The sequence below is a fragment of the Gigantopelta aegis genome, chromosome 6 (genome assembly GCF_016097555.1).
Source record: "Gigantopelta aegis isolate Gae_Host chromosome 6, Gae_host_genome, whole genome shotgun sequence".
Classification (NCBI taxonomy): Eukaryota; Metazoa; Mollusca; class Gastropoda; order Neomphalida; family Peltospiridae; genus Gigantopelta; species Gigantopelta aegis.
In genome coordinates this window covers 32,699,823-32,721,460 of record NC_054704.1, presented here as the reverse complement: position 1 = coordinate 32,721,460, position 21,638 = coordinate 32,699,823, and the positions used below count along the sequence as shown (strand labels likewise).

General features: G+C 36.4%; 1 protein-coding gene across 1 annotated transcript; it reads right to left on the bottom strand.

Moving 5' to 3' along the window:
- Positions 1-134: 134 nt before the first annotated feature.
- Positions 135-16,453, bottom strand: LOC121374991. The gene is made up of 7 exons (XM_041502172.1): positions 16,246-16,453; positions 13,575-13,977; positions 10,563-10,620; positions 8,891-9,034; positions 6,199-6,285; positions 5,453-5,582; positions 135-4,987 (listed from the first exon to the last, which is right to left on the bottom strand). The coding sequence occupies exons 2-7, from the start codon at positions 13,893-13,895 to the stop codon at positions 4,903-4,905; spliced, it is 825 nt and encodes a 274-aa protein (XP_041358106.1). The 5' UTR covers positions 13,896-13,977; positions 16,246-16,453; the 3' UTR covers positions 135-4,902.
- Positions 16,454-21,638: the final 5,185 nt, after the last annotated feature.

Sequence of the window (21,638 nt, the reverse complement as noted above, 5' to 3'; positions counted from 1 at the left end):
TGTGTGTGTGTGTGTGTGTGTGTGTGTGTGTGTGTTATAGATAAATAGATACATACATACTTACATACATACATACATACATCTACGTTTATGTATAACACAGACACCGTAACAATAAAACAAATGTTCTTCCACTCGTTTTATAGAATCTTTTATTTTGCTTCGCCTATAAGCGGTATGAACACAAACTGTTAAAATCATATATTGGAAAATAGTTAAGGCCGTTCTAGACATGAGCAATGAGTGTGAGAGAAATACGCCTTATGGATGGTAGGACTTCGTTTAACTATACTCAACACAATAAATTAAGGGCCAGTAAATGTTTTCCATACAATGAAGCATTTACTTTTCTGTCGCCAAACATGTTGTCGGCCAAAAGGAAAATGTAATCAAAACCTGAATTGAGCAGTGAAAAGAATGCAACACATTTTTCCACCATCAAAGTTTATGCAATCTGCAAAAAGTCTAGAGGTCTTTAATTAAGTTGATCAGTTCTCTCATCATCCCATGTTACCATATCTAAAACTATCATAATTAGTTTTAATCCTTTGAACACATTCATGAGATTCATTTTTTTTTTAAATACAAATAAAACTGCCATATATGAGATACAGATAAACAGAAAATACAGATTTAATCGAATATAATAGTTATATTACTAACTAAACAGACTAGAAAAAGCATGTTTATAAGTAAATATATTAAACAAAATATTTACATAACATCAACACATTGTATAAGTAGGTACCCAACACTGACAGAAGCTAATCGCATGATATGTTTAACAGGAGACCTGCTAGATTATAATAAATCACTTGAAAGCGAAATATCAATAAATAACATATAGTATAATTACAACTTTCTTTACATATTATGTGCATACGTATTGCAAAATAAATCGGTTTTGTATTACAAACTACACGATTATTCAACGTTTGACTGGCAAAATAATTATAGCAATAATGCAGTATTATATCAATAAAATGTATAAAATGCTTAACTAATATGACGTGTATAGCAACAGGAAAGACCAGTAACTAGTCGTTTATTTGAAATAGACGTTTCCGTTCGTCAAAGAACCTTTTTTACGAAAGACAGGCGAGCCTTCAAAAACCTCTATATTGGATAATGGTGGTGCGATATATATATATATATATATATATATATATATATATATATAGAGATAGATATAGAGAGAGAGAGAGAGAGAGAGAGAGAGAGAGAGAGAGAGAGAGAGAGATTTCTCAATTCCTGTTTTCAATAAACTAGCACTATTTAATGATTCGGCCATAGGTCTTTATAAAGACAACATATGCGTTGGCTACTGCATCTTGTCTCGCTATATGCTATAACAATTATTGTATATCTTGAAGCGAGATGTAATATCCAACAAAATAACTGTTCAATAACTGATATGCTTTACCGTTATGGACATTGTTCACAACACAATTATTTTGGTCCATTTCGTTTTTCCGATGGTCTGGAACCATGACGATACAGCACATGCATGTCCAGCTACGTTTACTCTCATGCTGAACATAAAATATAAATGTAAATCATCTAAGTCGATAACCACCGGCCTCAGGGACACAGAGGTTAAACCATCTGTGTTAAAGGTGTTATCTCAAAGTTGCATAATGGCAGTTTCCAGTCAACATTATTCATTAACTGTTGCTTTAAAATGTAAACATTATAAATTAAACTATATATTCATTAAAATTACAGTCAACTAATTTAATATATTAGTAGAATGTTTTTTATCAGGGTATCTTTAGTGGACGGCCGACGGAATTGAGCGCGTTCAGTTGAGAGGAACACTCCGTAACGTTATGCCAGTTGGTTGCTGTCGAAAGGTTCGCTGCCTCTGTGAAACATGACTTTCTTGGACGTCTCTATCTAGATGCCGGCCGTCAATGTGTCAAATTTTGATTCGCATATACGACGTGCCAGCAACCCCAAGACTTAAAGGCACGGCATCATTGTTATAAGTGCCAATTTTTGTTAATTTGTTTTACATTTATGTGTTTTTAAATAATTACAAATTAATCCTTTCTCAATAACTCAGAATATCGAAATTGTAGTGTTTCTACACCGTACAAGCAGAGATGCATTCCGTATGATTAGATTCTCGTTTTATCACGTCGTGATCCAGTACCGATTGAACCCAGACAGATATTTATAATGGTTCGGCGATGTGGTCTAAGGGCTCTACGCCGACTTCACTCTCTATCTCGACTATCAATCCCTGTTTGGGCGACCAAGACAACGTGCTTGAGCCTTAACTGCATCTAAGTACAAAAAATACATTTTAAGTATTATGCTAACAGTCGATAGTTACTGAATCTGAATGACAAAAAACGTATTCCATTATTAAAATCGTATCTCTGCACATGGCAGTCGAAAGGATTGTCAGGTGATCGCTCTTATGAGGACCGCCACTCCCTAGGAAATCGGTAACAGGATGTTTCATCCCTCCTGCACCGGCCATAGGATGCCTACCACTCCCAATACTAGCTTAGAACACTAACTTCCACTGGTCAGAGCTCAATGGAATATGTACAGAATTGATGACATGCACTCATGAATCAGAAAAAAGGAGTGATAATATCAGGTTTTCGGGAAGTGTAGATATTGTTAGATGACGAAACTTTAAAACCATCTTCAACGAAGAGAAATCGCATGTTCTTAAATTTGGAATATTTTTTAAAGGAAATGATGCATAAAGACTAACAGTACTTTTAAGTTATATGAAGTACTGAAACAAGCGCCAAGCAAACGTTAAAATAACCGTTGATGTAGTCTTGTTCAGACAAGATCTTTGTACAGTGTGATCAATAATTCACTCGGATTTCTTCGACAGATGATGTAAGTCGTAACTACGTTTTTCTTATTAGTCTACCTTGGGCCACACGTTTGTCGAAACAATATCATGTGTAGGCATACGGGATCCCATTGTTTTGTGTGCGCGCGTGTGCGTGTGTGCGTGTGTAGAGTGAAAGCTAATTGTTTTTTTTCTAAACGAAAATGCTCGAATCTCCATAATAACATTTATTCACAAATACATTACTACCAAACATAGGGTTGCATTTTTATATGAACTACAAGTAATGTTGTGAGTAAAATGATTGAAATGCATGGTAAAAAGTTTTCAGACCAGCTTGTTTTACCCGAATGTCTCCACCAGGGTTTTTTTCCGAAATGAAACGATTTGCTGGAGAATTGTCGGGGAGAGGTAGTACAAGATGAGTTGAAATGACTATTTAACAAAGTTGTGATGGAATGCTCCCATGAAGTTACTGTCGGGTGCAGTCATTACCTTTGAATACGTATTTTAATGTCTGTATTGTGAGTTTAAAATAAAGCTATTGTATGCCAACACCATTTTGTACATAGGGTGTTTCGCTATATGTAATGAGCACTTCCTGCGCACAATGTTGGACATCAATACGATAATCCTTCGTTTCATACAGCCGAGGTGTAACGATTCGTGACTTTTGTGTTTATATATACAACCAGTTGTACTTCACCGGAATAAATATACAATACAATAAATACACGTTTATATATAATGTATATTACATTACCACAAATATCTATTACTATTTGCTGATAGCACCAGATTTTCAGAAAAAGCACATCTATATCATTTCCATTAACAATCCAAAATACTAAAGCGGCGTACAAACATCGGCATAATTTCATATATTCATCGGACTAAATTCACATTTGTATGTGCAGCCTGTTGTTGTTGTTGTTGTCGTCGTCGTTGTTGGTGATGTTCCTTTAATCACAGTAATGAAATGTTCTGCTAATTAAACACAAACAATGTTATTAATAACTAAAACTACTAAATTTATATTAATTAAAAATTTCTTGAACAGAGAATTAGGATTTTTATCTTTGGAAAACAGAGGAAGCTTTATAAAAGTTTGATGCGTCACATCCACTTAATATTTCTTCAAACATGTATGCTATTGAATACTCAAATTACCTTACTCTATCGCTACTTGATAAATAAAAGTTTATGGATCAGTTTTGAAAATAATAAAATATTAAATACTATGTATTCGAACATCTTCTTGTGGTAATAAAACATGCTATGTTGGAATGTTTTGAAAATTCGTTGGGTCGCTATTACAAACAGATATGTTAAACGGATGGTGACATCGAGTCAGGGTAAGACGGATTGACAAACACTGACGATGCCGATACCAGCAGTCCGTCTGTCAGAGCCCACAACTCCCACCTCACCCAAATAATGAATCGAAACTCCTCTCCACTGCTGGTGTGCCACTGCCATGACTGCGGTCAAAGAATGTTGTTTGACTGCCTGTTGCCATTGTCTAATAATGCATGTTGAAACAGAAACAGGCGCGTGTGCCAAGAGGGGTCGAAACCTCCAAAGCAAAAATTATTTTTAAATGCATTTTCTAGGGGAGCATGACCCTACCCTCCCCCTCCCCCCAAAACAATATTAATAATAATAATAATAAAAAAAATTAATTCGCTAGCCACAGTTTAGATACCTTCTAGACACTTAAATAATTTCCTGCACACGTGCCTTAAAATGAAATAACCAATAATAGCACATAAATCAGTTTTCTTCACTACAAATATCAAGTTAAAGAAATATTTAGAATGTCCTGTTTTTAGCATCCCTGTTCTCTCTGCCACAACTGGTGGTATGTCCTCCGACATCTAATCACCCATGTTGTTCTGATTCACATTCTTCGCCTACTATATGCATAGTATGAACAGCCATCCTGATATCCAAGTGGGTCGTAATCTAGGATGACGTTCGACGATAGCTGGACTACACACTCATAATCTGTTTTAAACACTTGGGATGTGTTTTTAGTTATCACAGGATTATCCACGTCACGTGTAGACCACGAACCAACGTCACCGCCCAAACACCATTACCTCACACAGCACCAAATTCTCCAGTTTATTTAAAGCACTGGCACGTAAGACAATAGACACAAATCTGGAACAAATACCGAAGAGTATTTCATTACATTAGTAAACTACAATGTTACATACGACTTAGTATACAATATTTAAGAGCACTTAGGTAGATGGTTGGTAGACGCGGCTGTGCTGAAAGTTAAATGATAATTATCGGATGTAATAAGGTACAGGCACAGGTGCCATTGTGAATGTGTTTCTCGAGTGTATGACCCCAAATGGTGCAAGATTACCCGACAGGCACTGCAGGTTCTCTCTCTCTCTCTCTCTCTCTCTCTCTCTCTCTCTCTCTCTCTCTCTCTCTCTCTCTCTCTCTCTCTCTCTCTCTCTCTCTCTCTCTCTCTCTCTGTGTGTGTGTGTGTATGTGTAGGAGTGTGTGAGTTCATAAAATAACTGAACTGTTGATGATGATATTATATTATATTATATTATATTATATTCATTTTTTTTTTTAAATTTATTTATGATCAGCTGATTTACATACCTTCCACTACTCTCCTCGTCACATACAATCCTGGCGTGATGTTGTCTGACAGGACCGTTGTGGTGGTAACACAACTTCTTAGCACTAGTATCTGTATCTTCTCCCAGGTATACATCAAAATCGTGCAAAACTGCAAAACATAATTACAGGAGTGAAACATAGGTGGAAAATGGAATGTATTGGTCATACATTTAGAAATAAAACCCCAAAATACACGCTAACTTGCTAAACGGGTCACCTCAGTTACATCTTTGTTAAGAGGTCACGTTTCTATTCTATAAGCCATCCAGTATAGTGCCAACTGACTAGTTTCCTTGTGTATATCTAATGGAAGTTCAAGCACGGCGTCCCTGGCACACATCTCAACAGCATGGGCATACCTGTCCAAGACAGATTAATGGTAATTGAGTTGTTAGTGAGACAGAAGGTGTTGTACCGGCCTTGCATTTTCTAATTGAGCTATTAAAAATCATTCTGGGTTGTAACCAGTACTGGAATGTGAACTCTGCCCCACCCAGTTATATGGCTGATGGCTTAACAGCTATGCCCCCGAGGCAACCATCTTAAAAATGTATTGTTTTCATGTTGTTGTTTTGTTTTTATTTATTATTGTTGTTGTTGTTGTTGTTTTTTCGATATCCAGGTTTGACTAAGTAAAGGTGTTACGGGGATTTTCAAAGTATTCAACATACGATATAAAGAATTGTCACTTAGAAACCTAAATTAACATGAGACTTGACACTTACTGCTCGTGTTGCTACTAGCGATCCTAATACTTCCTATTGGTTCCACTCCGCCTAGATCGACCTGCCACCTGGGGTCACGTTCAGCGTCTTGGGAGAAAAACATTAAGTTGTCAGTGAGTCATGGAAACAATGATGTAGCCACGTGGCTGGGAAGCTACGGTTTTATAATCATCCACCACGACACGCGCCCCTATGTCTCGCCAAAATAACGGTCACCTATAATAATGATATCTTCTTCAAGCCATCCCTGCCTCTAAAGTTAAATATATAGAGGCTATTCCATGGCGTGTGGGTTTTTCGAATACGATTTTTATGTCAATGAGTCATGTGTGTGTGTGAATACCATCTTTATCGAATTGCGAAGCACTAAGTGACAACATGGTTTTACACATCACGAGTTGACATATTGAAATCGAAGTAAAAAAAAAAAAAAACGTGTCATGAAATGGTCTATTTATAACATATAAATCTTCCCTACGTTTTGACCAAAAAAATACTATTAGCAAAGATCAAAAGGAAAAAAAATCAAGATTAATGAACCAGATGATTAACAAGAGCCAAGGCATTGCCGACCTTCACGCCAGAACTAGAGAGCCCAAGAAAACAAACTGCATAATCCTTTATCTTTTGACTTTATTGAAAACAATTGTAATTGTTTGTATATATAATAATTAAAACGTTTACCATAGTCTATGTCATTCTTAATAATAATTATTGTTTTCATTAAATAATTATACATGTTTTAATACATTCCAATAAAATGTGTAACTGAAACATTTGGACACTATTTGTAGATACAAAACAGGGAAATGTAAGAATCATCAGATAATAAAGATAAAGATAAACTGGAAAACAATGGAACGTGATAATAAAGATAAATATTTAACAATTGGAACGTGGTTTTTCATCGACGTCGATGCTATGATTTGTCGGGTGTATTTTGGAATAGCTGTTAATAGAAATAAAGTTTTGGGGACCTGCATATTAATTTATTTGTAACTTAGGTTATTTCATTACGAATACGAATACGAATACGAATATGTTTATTTGGATTGCCGATCATTTCACAGCGTGTACACACATACATACATTACAATGCACATGCATAAAGACACATCTAGTTATTACAGCTAATTTTATTTTTAAATCATGCACACAGAGCCACACAGAATTCTTCGTCCCCACCCCATATAAGTATATGTATGGTAGTGTTGCGTCAGAAGTTGGATCCGTGTTGATCGTCATCTTAGTTGATCACGGAAAGAAAGACATGTTTTATTTAACGACGCACTCAACACATTTTATTTACGGTTATATGGCGTCAGACATATGGTTAAGGACCACACAGATATTGAGAGAGGAAACCCGCTGTCTCCACTTCATGGGCTATTCTTTCCGATTAGCAGCAGGGGATTTTTTATATGCACCATCCCACAGACAGGGTAGTACATACCACGGCCTTCGATATACGAGTCGCGGTGCACTGGCTGGAACGAGAAATAACCCAATGGGCCCACCGACGGGGATCGATCCCACACCGACCGCGCATCGAGCGAACGCTGTACCACTGGGCTACGTCCCGCCCCTTAGTTGATCACGGCGATCAAAACATACCCTAAACCTGACCTAACATTAATGGAATAATCACAGGAACGGGGCCATTTGTTAATTAGTCGACCATGGGGTACCTGACGTAAAGCGCTCGCTTGAGGCGCGGTCGATCTAGGAACGACTCCCGTCGATGGACGTTTTTCACGTTCCAGTTAGTCCTTCATAACTGGTGTAATAAAGGCCGTGATATCTACTACTCTTGTCTGTAGGATGCTACATATAAACGATTCCTTGCTGTTAATCGGAAAGAGTAGTCTATTGCGTGTTGCGTTTCCCCTCCAATTAAAATGTGCTGAGTGCGTCGTGAAATAAAATATTCCTTTCTTTTTACATCACCATGACGTTTTACGGTAACTTAAATCAGTATTATCCTTTATTACGGGGTAGACGTTGCCCAGTGGTAAAGTGCACGCCTGGTGCGCGGTTGGTCTAGGATCGATCCCCGTCGGTGGGCCCATTGAGCTATTTCTCGTTCCAGCCAGTGTATCAATGGCCGTGGTATGTACTATCTTGTCTGTGGGATGGTGCATATAAAAGATCCCTTGCCTCTAATGGAAAAATGTAGCGGGTTTCCTCTCTATGACTGTGTCAAAATCACCATATATCTGACATCCAATAACCTATGATTAACAAATCAATGTGCTCTAGTGGTGTTGTTAAACAAAATAAACTTTATCCTTTATTAACAATTACTATTAATGCTGTGAAAACGTACCTGACAAAACTATAGTCCAAACAAACAACTAACGAAACAAAACGTGGATCGTACTCGTACAATTCTTCCATATTCTTCCATCAAATATAAAATATGTTTAATGAAAAATACTTATGTCTTCGCGATATCGTTTTCGGAACACTTAACAAACGATCGTACACGGTACAGAAATAACTATGCTGACGTCCAAAATATTTGATAAATATTGTTGCTAATCGAAAAGAACCAATTTAGAAACCATCTTACAAACGCTTTGCATGTATCACGAAGTGCATTGTGACGTTTAAATGTTGAACTTCGTGATACTTTCATATCCTACCCCAGTGTGCACGTATTGACACAACACAGTAAGTTATATCATCGTACCTGTTCTGGAGCATGTTTCTACATTGCCATCAACCGCCATCGCTGATACACCATCTATTTCCGGTGTGTTCTCAATTGTAGAATCGGTAGAAGATTGGACGGTCGGTTTTTGAAACGCAAAGTTGTTCAGTGCTGTTAACTGTTCTGTAAGAAACAAATATAACAGTTACAAATAATGAACAAGTTGCACGAGATTTTTGCATTTTATACTGAAATTCCAGGGTTCGAAATACTGCTGTCCCGCACATACACACAGACAAATAGACACACACACACACACACACACACACACACACACACACACACACACACATATATACGTCCACACACACAAACACACATACGCACACACACACACACACACACACACATACGCGCACACGCACACATACGCCCACACATAATCTTTGATGCTCCTGTATAAATAAATATTAACTGACGTCTTATATTACAGAACAGGCAATTATTAAACAGACACTGTAAAACAGATTAATTTTACATTAAAGCCGCACACCCTAGTTCCATCCAGCGAAAATAAATTATAATTTGGTTAATCTACAAACCTGTAACACACTTAGATCACGTTTTTATCAAATGGAGTGAAAAAGCAGATTTCATATCGATAAATACCATGGGAATCCCCATGTCCCAATTGCTTGAAATAATTTTGAAAGTTTGTATTCTGATGTCACCGGTAGATGTCGCTCGAAGCACAATAATGCCTACGTCACGACAAATTTCACAGATTTGGGGTGCGTTCTTTTCACCTCTCCTGGACATGTTCCAACTGTTCTGTCCTGGTTGTATCCCCTCTCCAGATATCGTAGGACTTAGCAAAATTATTGGTTTTAAGGGTTTGTAACGTTTTGTATTGAGATACTTACTTGTCTGAACTTTATTGTTACTGAAAATGTTCACGAACTGTGAAAAAAATCTCACAAATGAACAACAACAAATCGGATGTTGATTGCGCGAACCGTGCACGAGAAAACAAACCGAACCAAAATGATAACGGTCACGTGATATACCAACGTCTGTGACATTGAAATAGAAATATTCCCTCTAAAAACAGATTGGACCTCGCTTGCTTAACGGTTTTTTCTCGACTACACGTCTTGTGAAAAAATGCAAACAAATGCATTTCGTGGTTTTACAAACATCAGGATTACCAAAAAGCACTTCAGGTGAATGGAAATGTGTATTCTAAATAATAAAATGTAAGTAAAGTGCAATTTTATTTGTGAAAAATGGGGTTTAATAGCGAAAAACAACACCGTAGTGGTTAACAAATAGCCGTAATTAGGGTGTGTCCCTTTAAGGATAAATGACCTTTAAATGCTAAAATTTTGGAAAACATTAGTCAAGTTGGAAGCATCGTAATGTATATGATGACTGGTAGAAATGGTTTATAAGCAAACCAGTATGAATGATATTTCAAACTGAAGTAGTCTATTGTTTAGGGGAATAAAGAGTGAATAGCTTACTGTAGTTTGTTCTGGTCTTAAGCACCTAACAACTGCAAAATCTAGAGTACTAGAGTGCCAAAGAAATTACCATCAACGCTAATTAAAGCACAAATAACAAAATATGTGTATCCTGAGTGAAAAACGATACAACACAAATAATCAGATGTTGTCATTCAAATCAAGGATGTTGTAAAATCTTTACTTACTAATTGTGAAAAATGTGTCATTTATTTGTACCGTGCTTGTACCCAAGGGGTGCTTCAACTGAAAAATAAATAAAACTATTTTAACGATGTAGAAATTCATTTATATATATATAAAAATAGGGCTTACCTGAATTTCACCTTCGTGGTTGTTATACCAAGGACATTTTGGGAACGTTCGCCTACCATTAATAAAACTGAACAGTAGCTGGTATGCTTTTCACTAAACCTAAACCAAATTCGCATGGGCGTTTTATACAAGTAATATCTGAAGAATTAACGTTATTAACATAATTTTCTATGCAATTAACAGAAACTATCAGCGTTACCACACCACAAAAGATCACAATGATGGGAGTTTCCGTATACTGTTTAAAAGAGATCTTTCTGATACTTTGTATTTGTTTTGGTATTTTATTGGTTTATTTTCTCGTTCCAACCAGTGCACCACAACTCGCCAAAGGCCATGGTACGTGTTTTTCAGTCTGTGGAAAAGTGCATATAAAAGATCCCGTGCTGTTAATGGACAAAATGTAGCGCGTTTCCTCTGATGGCTGTGTGTTAGAACTACCAAACGTTTTTTAGTGCTTCAGGTGGATCAAGTGTTCGCTACTTTGTATGTGATTGGTTCCTATAGGTTGGGACCGGCCTCGGTGGCGTCGTGGTTAGGCCATCGGTCTACAGACTGGTAGGTACTGGGTTCGGATCCCAGTCGAGGCATGGGATTTTTAATCCAGATACCGACTCCAAACCCTGAGTGAGTGCTCCGCAAGGCTCAATGGGTAGATGTAAACCACTTGCACCGACCAGTGATCCATAACTGGTTCAACAAAGGCCATGGTTTGTGCTATCCTGCCTGTGGGAAGCGCAAATAAAAGATCCCTTGCTGCTAATCGGAAAGAGTAGCCCATGTAGTGGCGACAGCGGGTTTCCTCTCAAAATCTGTGTGGTCCTTAACCATATGTCTGACGCCATATAACCGTAAATAAAATGTGTTGAGTGCGTCGTTAAATAAAACATTTCTTTCCTATAGCTTGGTTATATGCATATAATAGTGTTTCTACGGAAACCAAAGTACCTTTTAAAGGCAGATTTGCTACGACTCCCCAGTAAAGTGCTATCTATTACACCTATGGATATAAACGTATACTGTTAGCTGATACGTAATATACACGTTTACGTATATTGTTAGTTTATACGTAATTTAGACACCATATTTCATATTTCAATGTGAAGTATATAAAAAAGCGAATGTTTTGTTCGCGGCTAACAATATTTTCTAATTCCATGCGAAATGAATGAAAAAAATATATGGGGAAAACTCATTGCCACCTGGCACCTGGTGTTGGTAATAAATACAGAGAAAACGTTTCAAAATCCATTTTAGAATGATGTATCTAAACTTTCAAAAACCCACATAATTTATATGTATTTAATGACCAAAACAAATACAGGTTGCCGTCTATTTTATAATATCCTCTGTAAATTCAGTAGTACATATTATCCTAATAATATCAAAAAAATATATAATTCTTAATTAAACTGCTTACCATTTTCCTCGTCTGGTTTCCATGGTAAAGGATTATATGACCGAGAAACTCTACCACAAATAGATTTCCATGTTAAAACAAATTGATGCCTTTTTTAGAATATTGAAAAAAGCCTTTTTACATGCACGATTCGTATTGTAATATTACGAATATATTATGTATCTGCCATTACATATGTAGTTATTAATTTTCTGACAGGAGACCATCGACGCATATATCGATCCTGTGAAGGAAAGGAAGGAAGTAAGGACTGTTTTATTGAACGACTCATACAACACATTTTAATTACGATTGTATGGCGTCAGACAGATAAAAAGAGAGAAAACCCGCTGACACAACGTAATGATTAGCAGCATTAAATATTTTATATGCACCATCCCAAAGACGGAATAGTACATACGACGGCCTTTGTTACACCAGTTGTGAAGCACTGGCTGGAACAAGACATAGCCCAATGGGTCCACTGATAGGGACCGATCCTAGACCGACTGCGCATCAGGCGAACACTTTACCAATGGGCTACGCCTCACCCCTTATCCCCAACCTCGATCCTATAACTTTGTACTATATTCCAAAACAACATAATTTATGTATTTTTCATGTTATATATATATAACATTTGTTATAAAATGAGTATGCAGTTTTTTTCTACTGTATCAGTTTTAAAATCGTCTTTGTTTTTGACCTCATATATTTACAACAAAAAAATTATTGCTGCATGTCACATGAAAAAACAAAAATGTCCAGGGAAGGGGTAATCATCATTCATTAAAAAGTGTTAACATTCTGTCCTCCAACTAACAAAAAAACTACGAATGATCAATATACACGATACCCAGTCGGTAGCCATGCCCTTGTATTGGTTGAGTTTGTTTTTGATCTCTTATATTTACAAAGAAAGTCATTGCTGTTTGTCGCATCGAGAAATAAAAACGTTGTGGGTGGCTGAAGTCTTCATTCATTAAAAAGTGATTCTGCACTCTAATAAAAGAAAACTACGAATGATCAGAATACACCATACCTGGCCCATTACCATAGTTTGACACCCAATAGCCGGTGTATTTTTCGTGCTGGGGTGTCGTTAAACATTCATTCATTCCTTTGCATTGGTCGAGTTTGGTTTTGACCTCTTACATTTACAAAGAAAGCTGTTATATTGTTGTTTGTATATTGGAGAAACACAAATGTCGGAGGGAGGGGGGTAGTCATCATTCATTAAAACGTATTACACTTTGCCCTCCAACTAACAAAACCAAACTCATAGGAATGATCAGTATACACCATACCTGGTTGAGTTTGTTTTTGGCCTCTTATACATATATTTACAAAGAAAGATATTGCCGTTTGTTGCATCGAGAAACACAGAAGTCGGTATGAGGGGTAGTCATCATTCATTAAACAGTGTTACACTCTGGCCTCCAACTACTAAAAAAAAACCTACATGAATGATCAGTATATACCATACCTGGACGGTGGACACGCCTTTACATTGGTTGAGTTTGAGAGATCCCGCGACAATGAGTCCCAGAGCGAGGAACATGAGCACAATTCCGAACACGAGCACCGCGCCCACGCGCCATTTCTCGGGTCTGAGGAAGATTCCACAAGTACAGCATCGCGGTGTGGTCACGTACGTCGAGTGTTTCACTTTCGGACGGTGCCCTGACCACTGGCCATTTTCACACGACAGCACGGGGACGTCATCGGCGCGAACTATATCGTCATCAGTGTGCGCAATGCGCAGTTGAGCACTACTTTCAGCACTAGCAGACGGCTCCTGATGCATTGTGGGTCAAGTTGCATTTATCATTGTTTACTGATGATGATGCTGTTGTTTCAAATGTTATTGTTGTCGTATTTGCTGTTGTCTGAAAATAATGTATGTATACACAATTACCATAAGCATGTGAGCTGGGGGTGGCTGGAGGCATTAGCTCCCCTACGACTATGGACTTTTCCGTCCGTCCGTCTGTCCGTCCGGCCATCCGTCTATCTATCTACCTATACAGCCACAGACCTCGCCATTTAAGGGGAGCTATCACTCTCGCTTCCCAACACTCCTTTGAGACTAGTTCAAGGAGAGTAATTTTAGTAATTTTAGTTCCCTTAGCATGTGAATTTATATGGTATTAATATGAACCATTGGTAATATCTTAAACGGCTCCATATAATCTACGTAAGGGAAGCAATTAAACACTTCCTCCATCCATCTATTCATTTATCCAAGTATGTATATGCCAAAAAAAATAAAATAATAATAATAATAAAACATTGTATTCGCGATACACCACATGCACAAGGATACTTTATAAACCGGACTAATATAACAACACTACTGTTGGTAATCACGTAATAATACAAATGATTTTCCATTCGGAAAACGGCCAATATGACATTTACGACTCTTTGTCTAGAGAATGAAAGAAAAAACCTGCTGCTGCCAAATAGGCTACCATATAGTTAAACGTCACAGGGTGTCTTTTGTATGCAATGTGTATAAAGAGAAAACAGGAAAAGGGACAGTGAACAACGTATTATTTAATTCAAAATAAAGAAACGTGTGTGTGTGTGTGTGTGTGTGCGTGCGTGTGTGTGTGTGTGTGTGCGTGCGTGCGTGTGTGTGTGTGTGTGTGTGTATTGTAATGTGTCATGTGTGTGTAGTGTGTGTGTGTGTGTGTGTGTGTGTCTTTCTCTCTGTCTGTCTGTCTGTCTGTCTCTCTCTCTCTCTCTCTCTCTCTCTCTCTCTCTCTCTCTCTCTCTCTCTCTCTCTGTGTGTGTGTGTCTCTCTTTCTCTCTCTCTCTCTCATATTATATACATGTGTATATATATTTATCATCCATTAAAGGCTTTTGTAGGAGATATCGCTGACACTATAATTTGCAAAATCTTCTGCGATATTCTCCTTGGAGATATCGCTCCTTATAATCTTGATTGGTCAAATTTTAATCACTGCATTCTAATTAAAATGAAAAGAATGATAATGGATAATAATAAAAAAATACCCGCTCGAGACTTATGATATCATAATTTATCAGCACACGTTGATAAATTATGATATCACAAGACATAAAGGAAATCATTGTATTTACGTATAGGTGCGGATTCACAGCAGCATAATTTGTATGTAATATTATAGGTTGCTATAGACAGGATAGACGGCACAGGATAGAGTGCTGATAGATCATGTTATCACAAGACACGAGGGGAATATCATTTATACATGTTTGATGTCATTTTGATTCTTTTATAACAATTAATTTACCGTGATATCGAAATTAAATTACATTTTTAATACTATGTACGTCAGATATAAATTAAGAGGAGACCCTTTTTAGTGATATGTTTAAATTGAATATGATTGCGGTTATGTGTGGAATGAAAGTTTTATTCACAAAGGTTTCATTGGAATTACCTTTTATAACCTGTCTAAAGCAACCTACAATGTTACATACAAATTATGCCGCTGTGAATCCGCACCTATACGTAAGTACAATGATTTCCTTTGAATGTACACGTTACTTTTGTTGCTTTCCAACAGGAGTCGACCTATGTATTTGAGATGTGTAAAATATCCGTGGCATGCGCTACAACCCTCAGCTTTACTCCTCTTCTGTTTGTGAAAATGCTTAAGTACAAAGGCCGGCTATGTCCATAAAGACACAAGCTTAAATAAACGAGTGGTTAGGCGTTTAGCGTGATCCACATAATGCCAACTTTGTGTTCGTCAACATTGCATAGGGGAGGTAATCGCTGCAGGCGTTTTATGATAATTTGTATCGAATACGAATTACAATCATCATTCACAAAGTGCTTTGTGAGCCTGGCGTGTTAATAATGATCGTAACCAGCGGGTGGTGAGGCAAGGATTGACGCCATCTAGAAATAAATACAAACAGGTCGCCTTTTAAATTACCCATTCCCATTTTTGTCTTGCTGAAAATAGTCTACATTTTAGTATTGCGATTACTACTAACCCATAATCCCAGTCAATTTATCGTATTGATATTATTACACTATCATCAGCATGTTATATAAACTATAACGCTAAACAAATCATCATTTACGTGTGCGACATATGTACAGTAGCCGTGTGAGCTCTGACCTACTACTGAAACTGACATGTAAACAAACGTACCTGTGTACATTTCTTTCTTCTCCCGTTTAATCGATTTCCTTAACGTCGCGGTCTTACCCTGCCGCCGTTACCATCCACGTTATACGACAGTAACTTCTCTTTTAAAACCAAGAATATACCCAGAACACAGTCTTTGTGCTGTTTGTGTCGGTTGGGGGATTAGCAGCATTATGTCTGCGACAGCAGACGCAATTATGTCCCAGCTGTACAAGACATACATAATATAATAGACCAGGTCACGTCACCAAGCCCCGCCCAGTTCGTGTCAATCAAAAATCTCCCGTTGTTCGTTGGTCTTGATTAGACAAATTAGATAGCTACGCGAAACAATCGTTAGAATTTAATAACATATTCTGCTGTATTCAAGTTTTTATTTGTCAGACGGATCGATATTCTAGGATGTCAAGCTGTCCCTAGATATCGACGCTGCAGACATTTTTAACAAACAAGTCTAGCGTGAATAACTTTATTTTACATTCTACAGCGGCGGTCGCACCTAGACTGTACGCATCAGTGAATTCATTGCAGCATTTGCATTTATAAGAGGTCTTTTGTCATCGAATTTCTTGGGGTTATTGGTCGCTGTAATGTGTGTGGGGTAGTAGGTTAATAATTCAAAGTTAACGAGCGTAGATCTGTGGGCGGCGTGAGTGGGCAGGCGAGAATTTATTTTTAAAACTTACTTCATAATGTTTAAGAATGTACAGTTTCATGTACAGTAATAAACATCCTAGTACGTTCCAACATACAGAGGGATATTTATATCTAAAGAAGAAATCGATAGATTTGCCTTGTGTGGTTTGGGGTTTGTTTTGTTTTTTGTGGGTGTTTCATGTTGGGGTTTTTTGGGGGGGAGGGTTGTTGTTTTTTTTTGGGGGGGATGTTTTCGTTGTTTGTGTTGGGGGGTTTTTGGTTGGGGTTTTTCTTGGTTTTTTTTAAATATATTTTGCTATAACAAAATAATTAAAGTTATATAAATTGTATTTATTTGATATTTGAATTAGATTTTTGCGACTTAATAATAAAATATAATAGCTAAATTAACATTTATTCGCATTTGGGGATTTTGCTAACTACAAATTAAATTCTTCGTGAGATATGGGACTATCCTGGGTTTGTTTAACATTAAAACATACAATGGATTTATCTACCCACATGGCATACATCTTGGTAAATAAAATATATGAAATGTCCGCACAGAGCTACTACGAACATTAAAAAATGACCACAAATAATTTGAATATACAGACATTTGTATTTTAATCAAGAATATGTAAATATGCTGTAAACTTTTAAAAAGATAGAAAGGCTATAATTGGTCAAAAACATGTTACAATGGCTACAGAAATGAGCAACTTCAACTCCCATTTTCAGAGATTAATTTTAAAGAAGCAATCTCGATTCTCAATGCTATAATATGTTTCAATGCAACATATTCAAGGAATTACAGATTCAACGGATCTTGTTAACCCTATATGTCTCATACGACTCATTACCATTTTAACATTAGACATGTAAACATTGCTATGGCCGTTATAATAAATGAAGTTGTCTGACAATAAGACGTAAAAGGCAAGTTCAGAAATATATGCTTCTACTTCTTTGCAGAAAAATAGTTGCTTTCTCTTTTATATCGGGTAAACCACCCAACCCCCAACCCAAAATGTAACCCTCTTTTAAATTTGTAAGTATTTACACAAGGATACTAATATTTCATGTGATACCATATCGGTATTGTTCAGTTATGATATTAATTTCAAGTATGCCTAAGCGTACGAGACAGGGAGATACAGTTTTGTGGGAGGGGGCCATCCTATATATCGGGATAGCATATTGACATCTGACACTTTAAACTATTACCTATACCTCTTAAATGTCTACAGCTACTGTCTATTTTAAATAGAGGTCACTACATTATTTGCCGTTGAATACTATTTATGTTATAACGAATTATTTACTAAAATATTATCGAAAGCGAAAGCGAGTTGCATACATTTTTAAACAACGAGTTGTAAGATAAATATTATTCTAGTGGAAATGAATGTAGTATTCTATTCCTTACATATTCTCAACTTTTTAAAAACGTTTTCAGCTAAAACGTATTTACACCATTCGCGCTTGCAGTTAATTTAAGCGTCATAGAGCAAGAAGTTTCAGGTAAAGTTTGTTTTGTTTAACGACACTACTAGAGCACATTGATTTATTAATCATCGGCTTTTGAATGTCAAACATTTGCTAATTTTGATATATAGTCTTAGAGAAGAAACTCGTTACATTTTTCGATTTGTAGCAAGGGATCTTTTATATGCACCATCCTACAGACATGATAGTACATATCACAACCTTTGGTATACCAATCGTGGTGCACTGGCTGGAACGAAAAATAGCCCAAGAGCCCACCGACGAGGTTCAATACTAAACCGACAACGCATCAAATGAATGCTTTACCACTGGGATACATCTCGCCCCCGGTTTCAAGTTAACTTATATATCACAGAGTAGTCAATTTCAGTCTTGTTTGTTTTTATTTGGATGGTATGGCTGAGATTACCGGGTCATCAATGTGGATCAACCAATCGCAAGTCTCAAAAGTGACCTCCAACGTATATTGAAAAACGAAAATGATCTTCAACGGGTGATCTCTCACGTGGGTGTGTAACAAAATGCCGTGTACTCTTAAAACTGCAATCTCGGGTCTGTGTGTAACGATTTAACCATTTAGAATGGACCATCTACATTAATTTTCTTACACTTAAAGTTACAAACTCGCCTCACCATAACATAACATCATTTACTGATTAAAAATACAAGCACACCTAGGCTATACTCCATATCTACGTCATATGAATTTTTTTAATTCATTTCAATACTAAGAAGCGGGCTATGTTTTTTCACAAAGTATAACAAACATTGCGACCGACTTACTTATAGGTTATATGAAGGCAACTGTCGTCAACCGTTGATAAGTTTATTAAAAACCATAGGTGTGTTTGTATTTTGAATCAGTATATGATGATATATTATGGTGAGGCGAGTTTGTAACTTTAAGTGTAGAATTAATTTTATATGTTCAAATCTGTAACTGCTTTTTATCGATACAATTACAGTTGACAGGGAAAAGAGTTTCATAAAAAAAAAAATTGACAGAAGTTGTTTTGCCTAGGCGTATTTTTAATTATATTTAAATAACTTTTGTGAAATGAAAATACGAAAGTACTTTTTTATTGTATCTCTAATAGTATATAATTCTTGATTAATACAAAGTTGAAATCACCATATAACTCATTAACACATTCCTTGAAAGAGTAGAAAATGTTCTCATAAAACTGTAGTTAACTGTAGATACATGTACATGTATTTGCAGAAGTGATTCTCTCCCCTTCTTTTGTCATATATGGGATATGAGGGTCTTAATGTAGTTTATCATATAGATCGGATTTTAAACTTTTAGACCTTCGTTCAAACTTTTATGTCAAAATTACTTTTTTTCTATATTATTAAATAGTCCGATCCTCTATTCTTTATCTCATTTATTTAAAATGCTCCAAATTATATAAATATTCGGCCGAGCAGTCAATTCCTTTTTTCTTTTTTTTTGGCCAGTTAACCTTTTGATTAAAAAATACATATATCTATCTTTTCCACTAATAGCTATTCCAAAATGCTGTCCATTTTCAATTCACCCCCCTCCCCATTCTGTCCCGGATCCAGTCACTGGCTAAGTCAGAGATTGTGCCCGGGAGAGACGCGTTTGAACTTCAATTGGATATAGGCACGTTAGTATGTTATCCAATCCAATATAATGTATATAGTTTATGAAACATTTATGGTTCTAACTTATTTGTAAAGTGCGTATTTTGTAAACAGTATATGGAGAGAGAGAGAGAGAGAGAGAGAGAGAGAGAGAGAGAGAGAGAGAGAGAGAGAGAGAGAGAGAGAGAGAGACAGGGAGACAGAGACAGACATACAGAGAGACATAGAGAAAGAGCGAGACAGGGAGAGACAGACAGAGAGACAGACAGAGAGAGACAGACAAACAATCAGGGAGACAGGAAGACAGAGAGACAGACAGGCGGAGATGTTATGAGCTTGTGTGTGGATTGATGGATGCTTGGATGCATGAATACATGGATGGACGCATGGAGTAATGACAGTATGAATCAACGTGTTAAATCGCAAAACGTCAGGACCGATAATTCTGTAGATCCTAAAACGGTTATTTTTATTTAGAGTAATTGCCACTGTGGATAGTGATACAGTTGACATAAGAATTGTGGCTGTAAATTTTTGTTGTCAGTATTATTTACTAGAGGTTTCGCAACGACACCATTACTGTTACGAATACCGACAGCTAATTGTAACGGGCCGAATTTACAAAGACTCTTTATTTATTACACACGTGTAACTACATACATTTACAATGCTTCAACACCTGTGTTACACGCATGTAACTACATACATTTACAATGCTTCAGCACCTGCATTAGAGAAAAACAAGCTTCCTAAATTTGGCCCATTTGGGAATGGGAAAGTAAAGTTATGATTATTGTATTTACAAATTTATTTATGACACTATTTTTGAAAGAGCTCTCAAAATTAATAATAATAATAATAATAATAATAATAATAATAATAATAATTAATAATATATATATATATATAGTTTGTGGAGAGTATAGCTGAAGAGTTGAAGAGAGGATTCATGACTACAAAGACGTAAAGGGTTGAAAAGCAGTTGAGTAGAGGTTAGGTGCGGATTGTAATAATGTATACAGTATCTATTGAAAGATGTTTTTGTTACGAATAAAGATAATCTCGACGTATACTAGTAGTTTACCACAAAACAAAAATAACTAACCATTTCAATGGCTAAGAAATAACATTTTAGATTTATTGGTCTAAATGTTGTATTCGAGTGGACGAATTGTCCGAGGTGGGTGAACGAAATGTACCTGGACGAATTGTATAAAGAATATAGTGTGCACACATGAGGCTTGTACATGTACACTGATTAGGCAAACAATTGGATATCGTTTGTATTGTTTTTATCTATGAAGTCAGTGCGAGTGGACTAGTATTTGACCTAAACAATTTGAGATATTGTTTGTAGACTACAGTATTTTTCTAGTGATGCGTTGGAGGATTTTTTTGTACAAAATCCATTATCTGTATTTTTTTAGACTCAGTCTGTCGAGTTCGTTAATTAATTGGTTAAAGTACTAGTAGATGATTGAACTCAGTCTTTTAAGGTCGACATCACCTGACTTGTTAAATACATTGAGTAGAATATATTGTTAGTTATTTAGCACTGGAATAATTTAGTGTTAGTATATAGCTATTATTGATTACTAAAGGAGACATATACATATACATTCAACAAGTTGTTGTTAAAA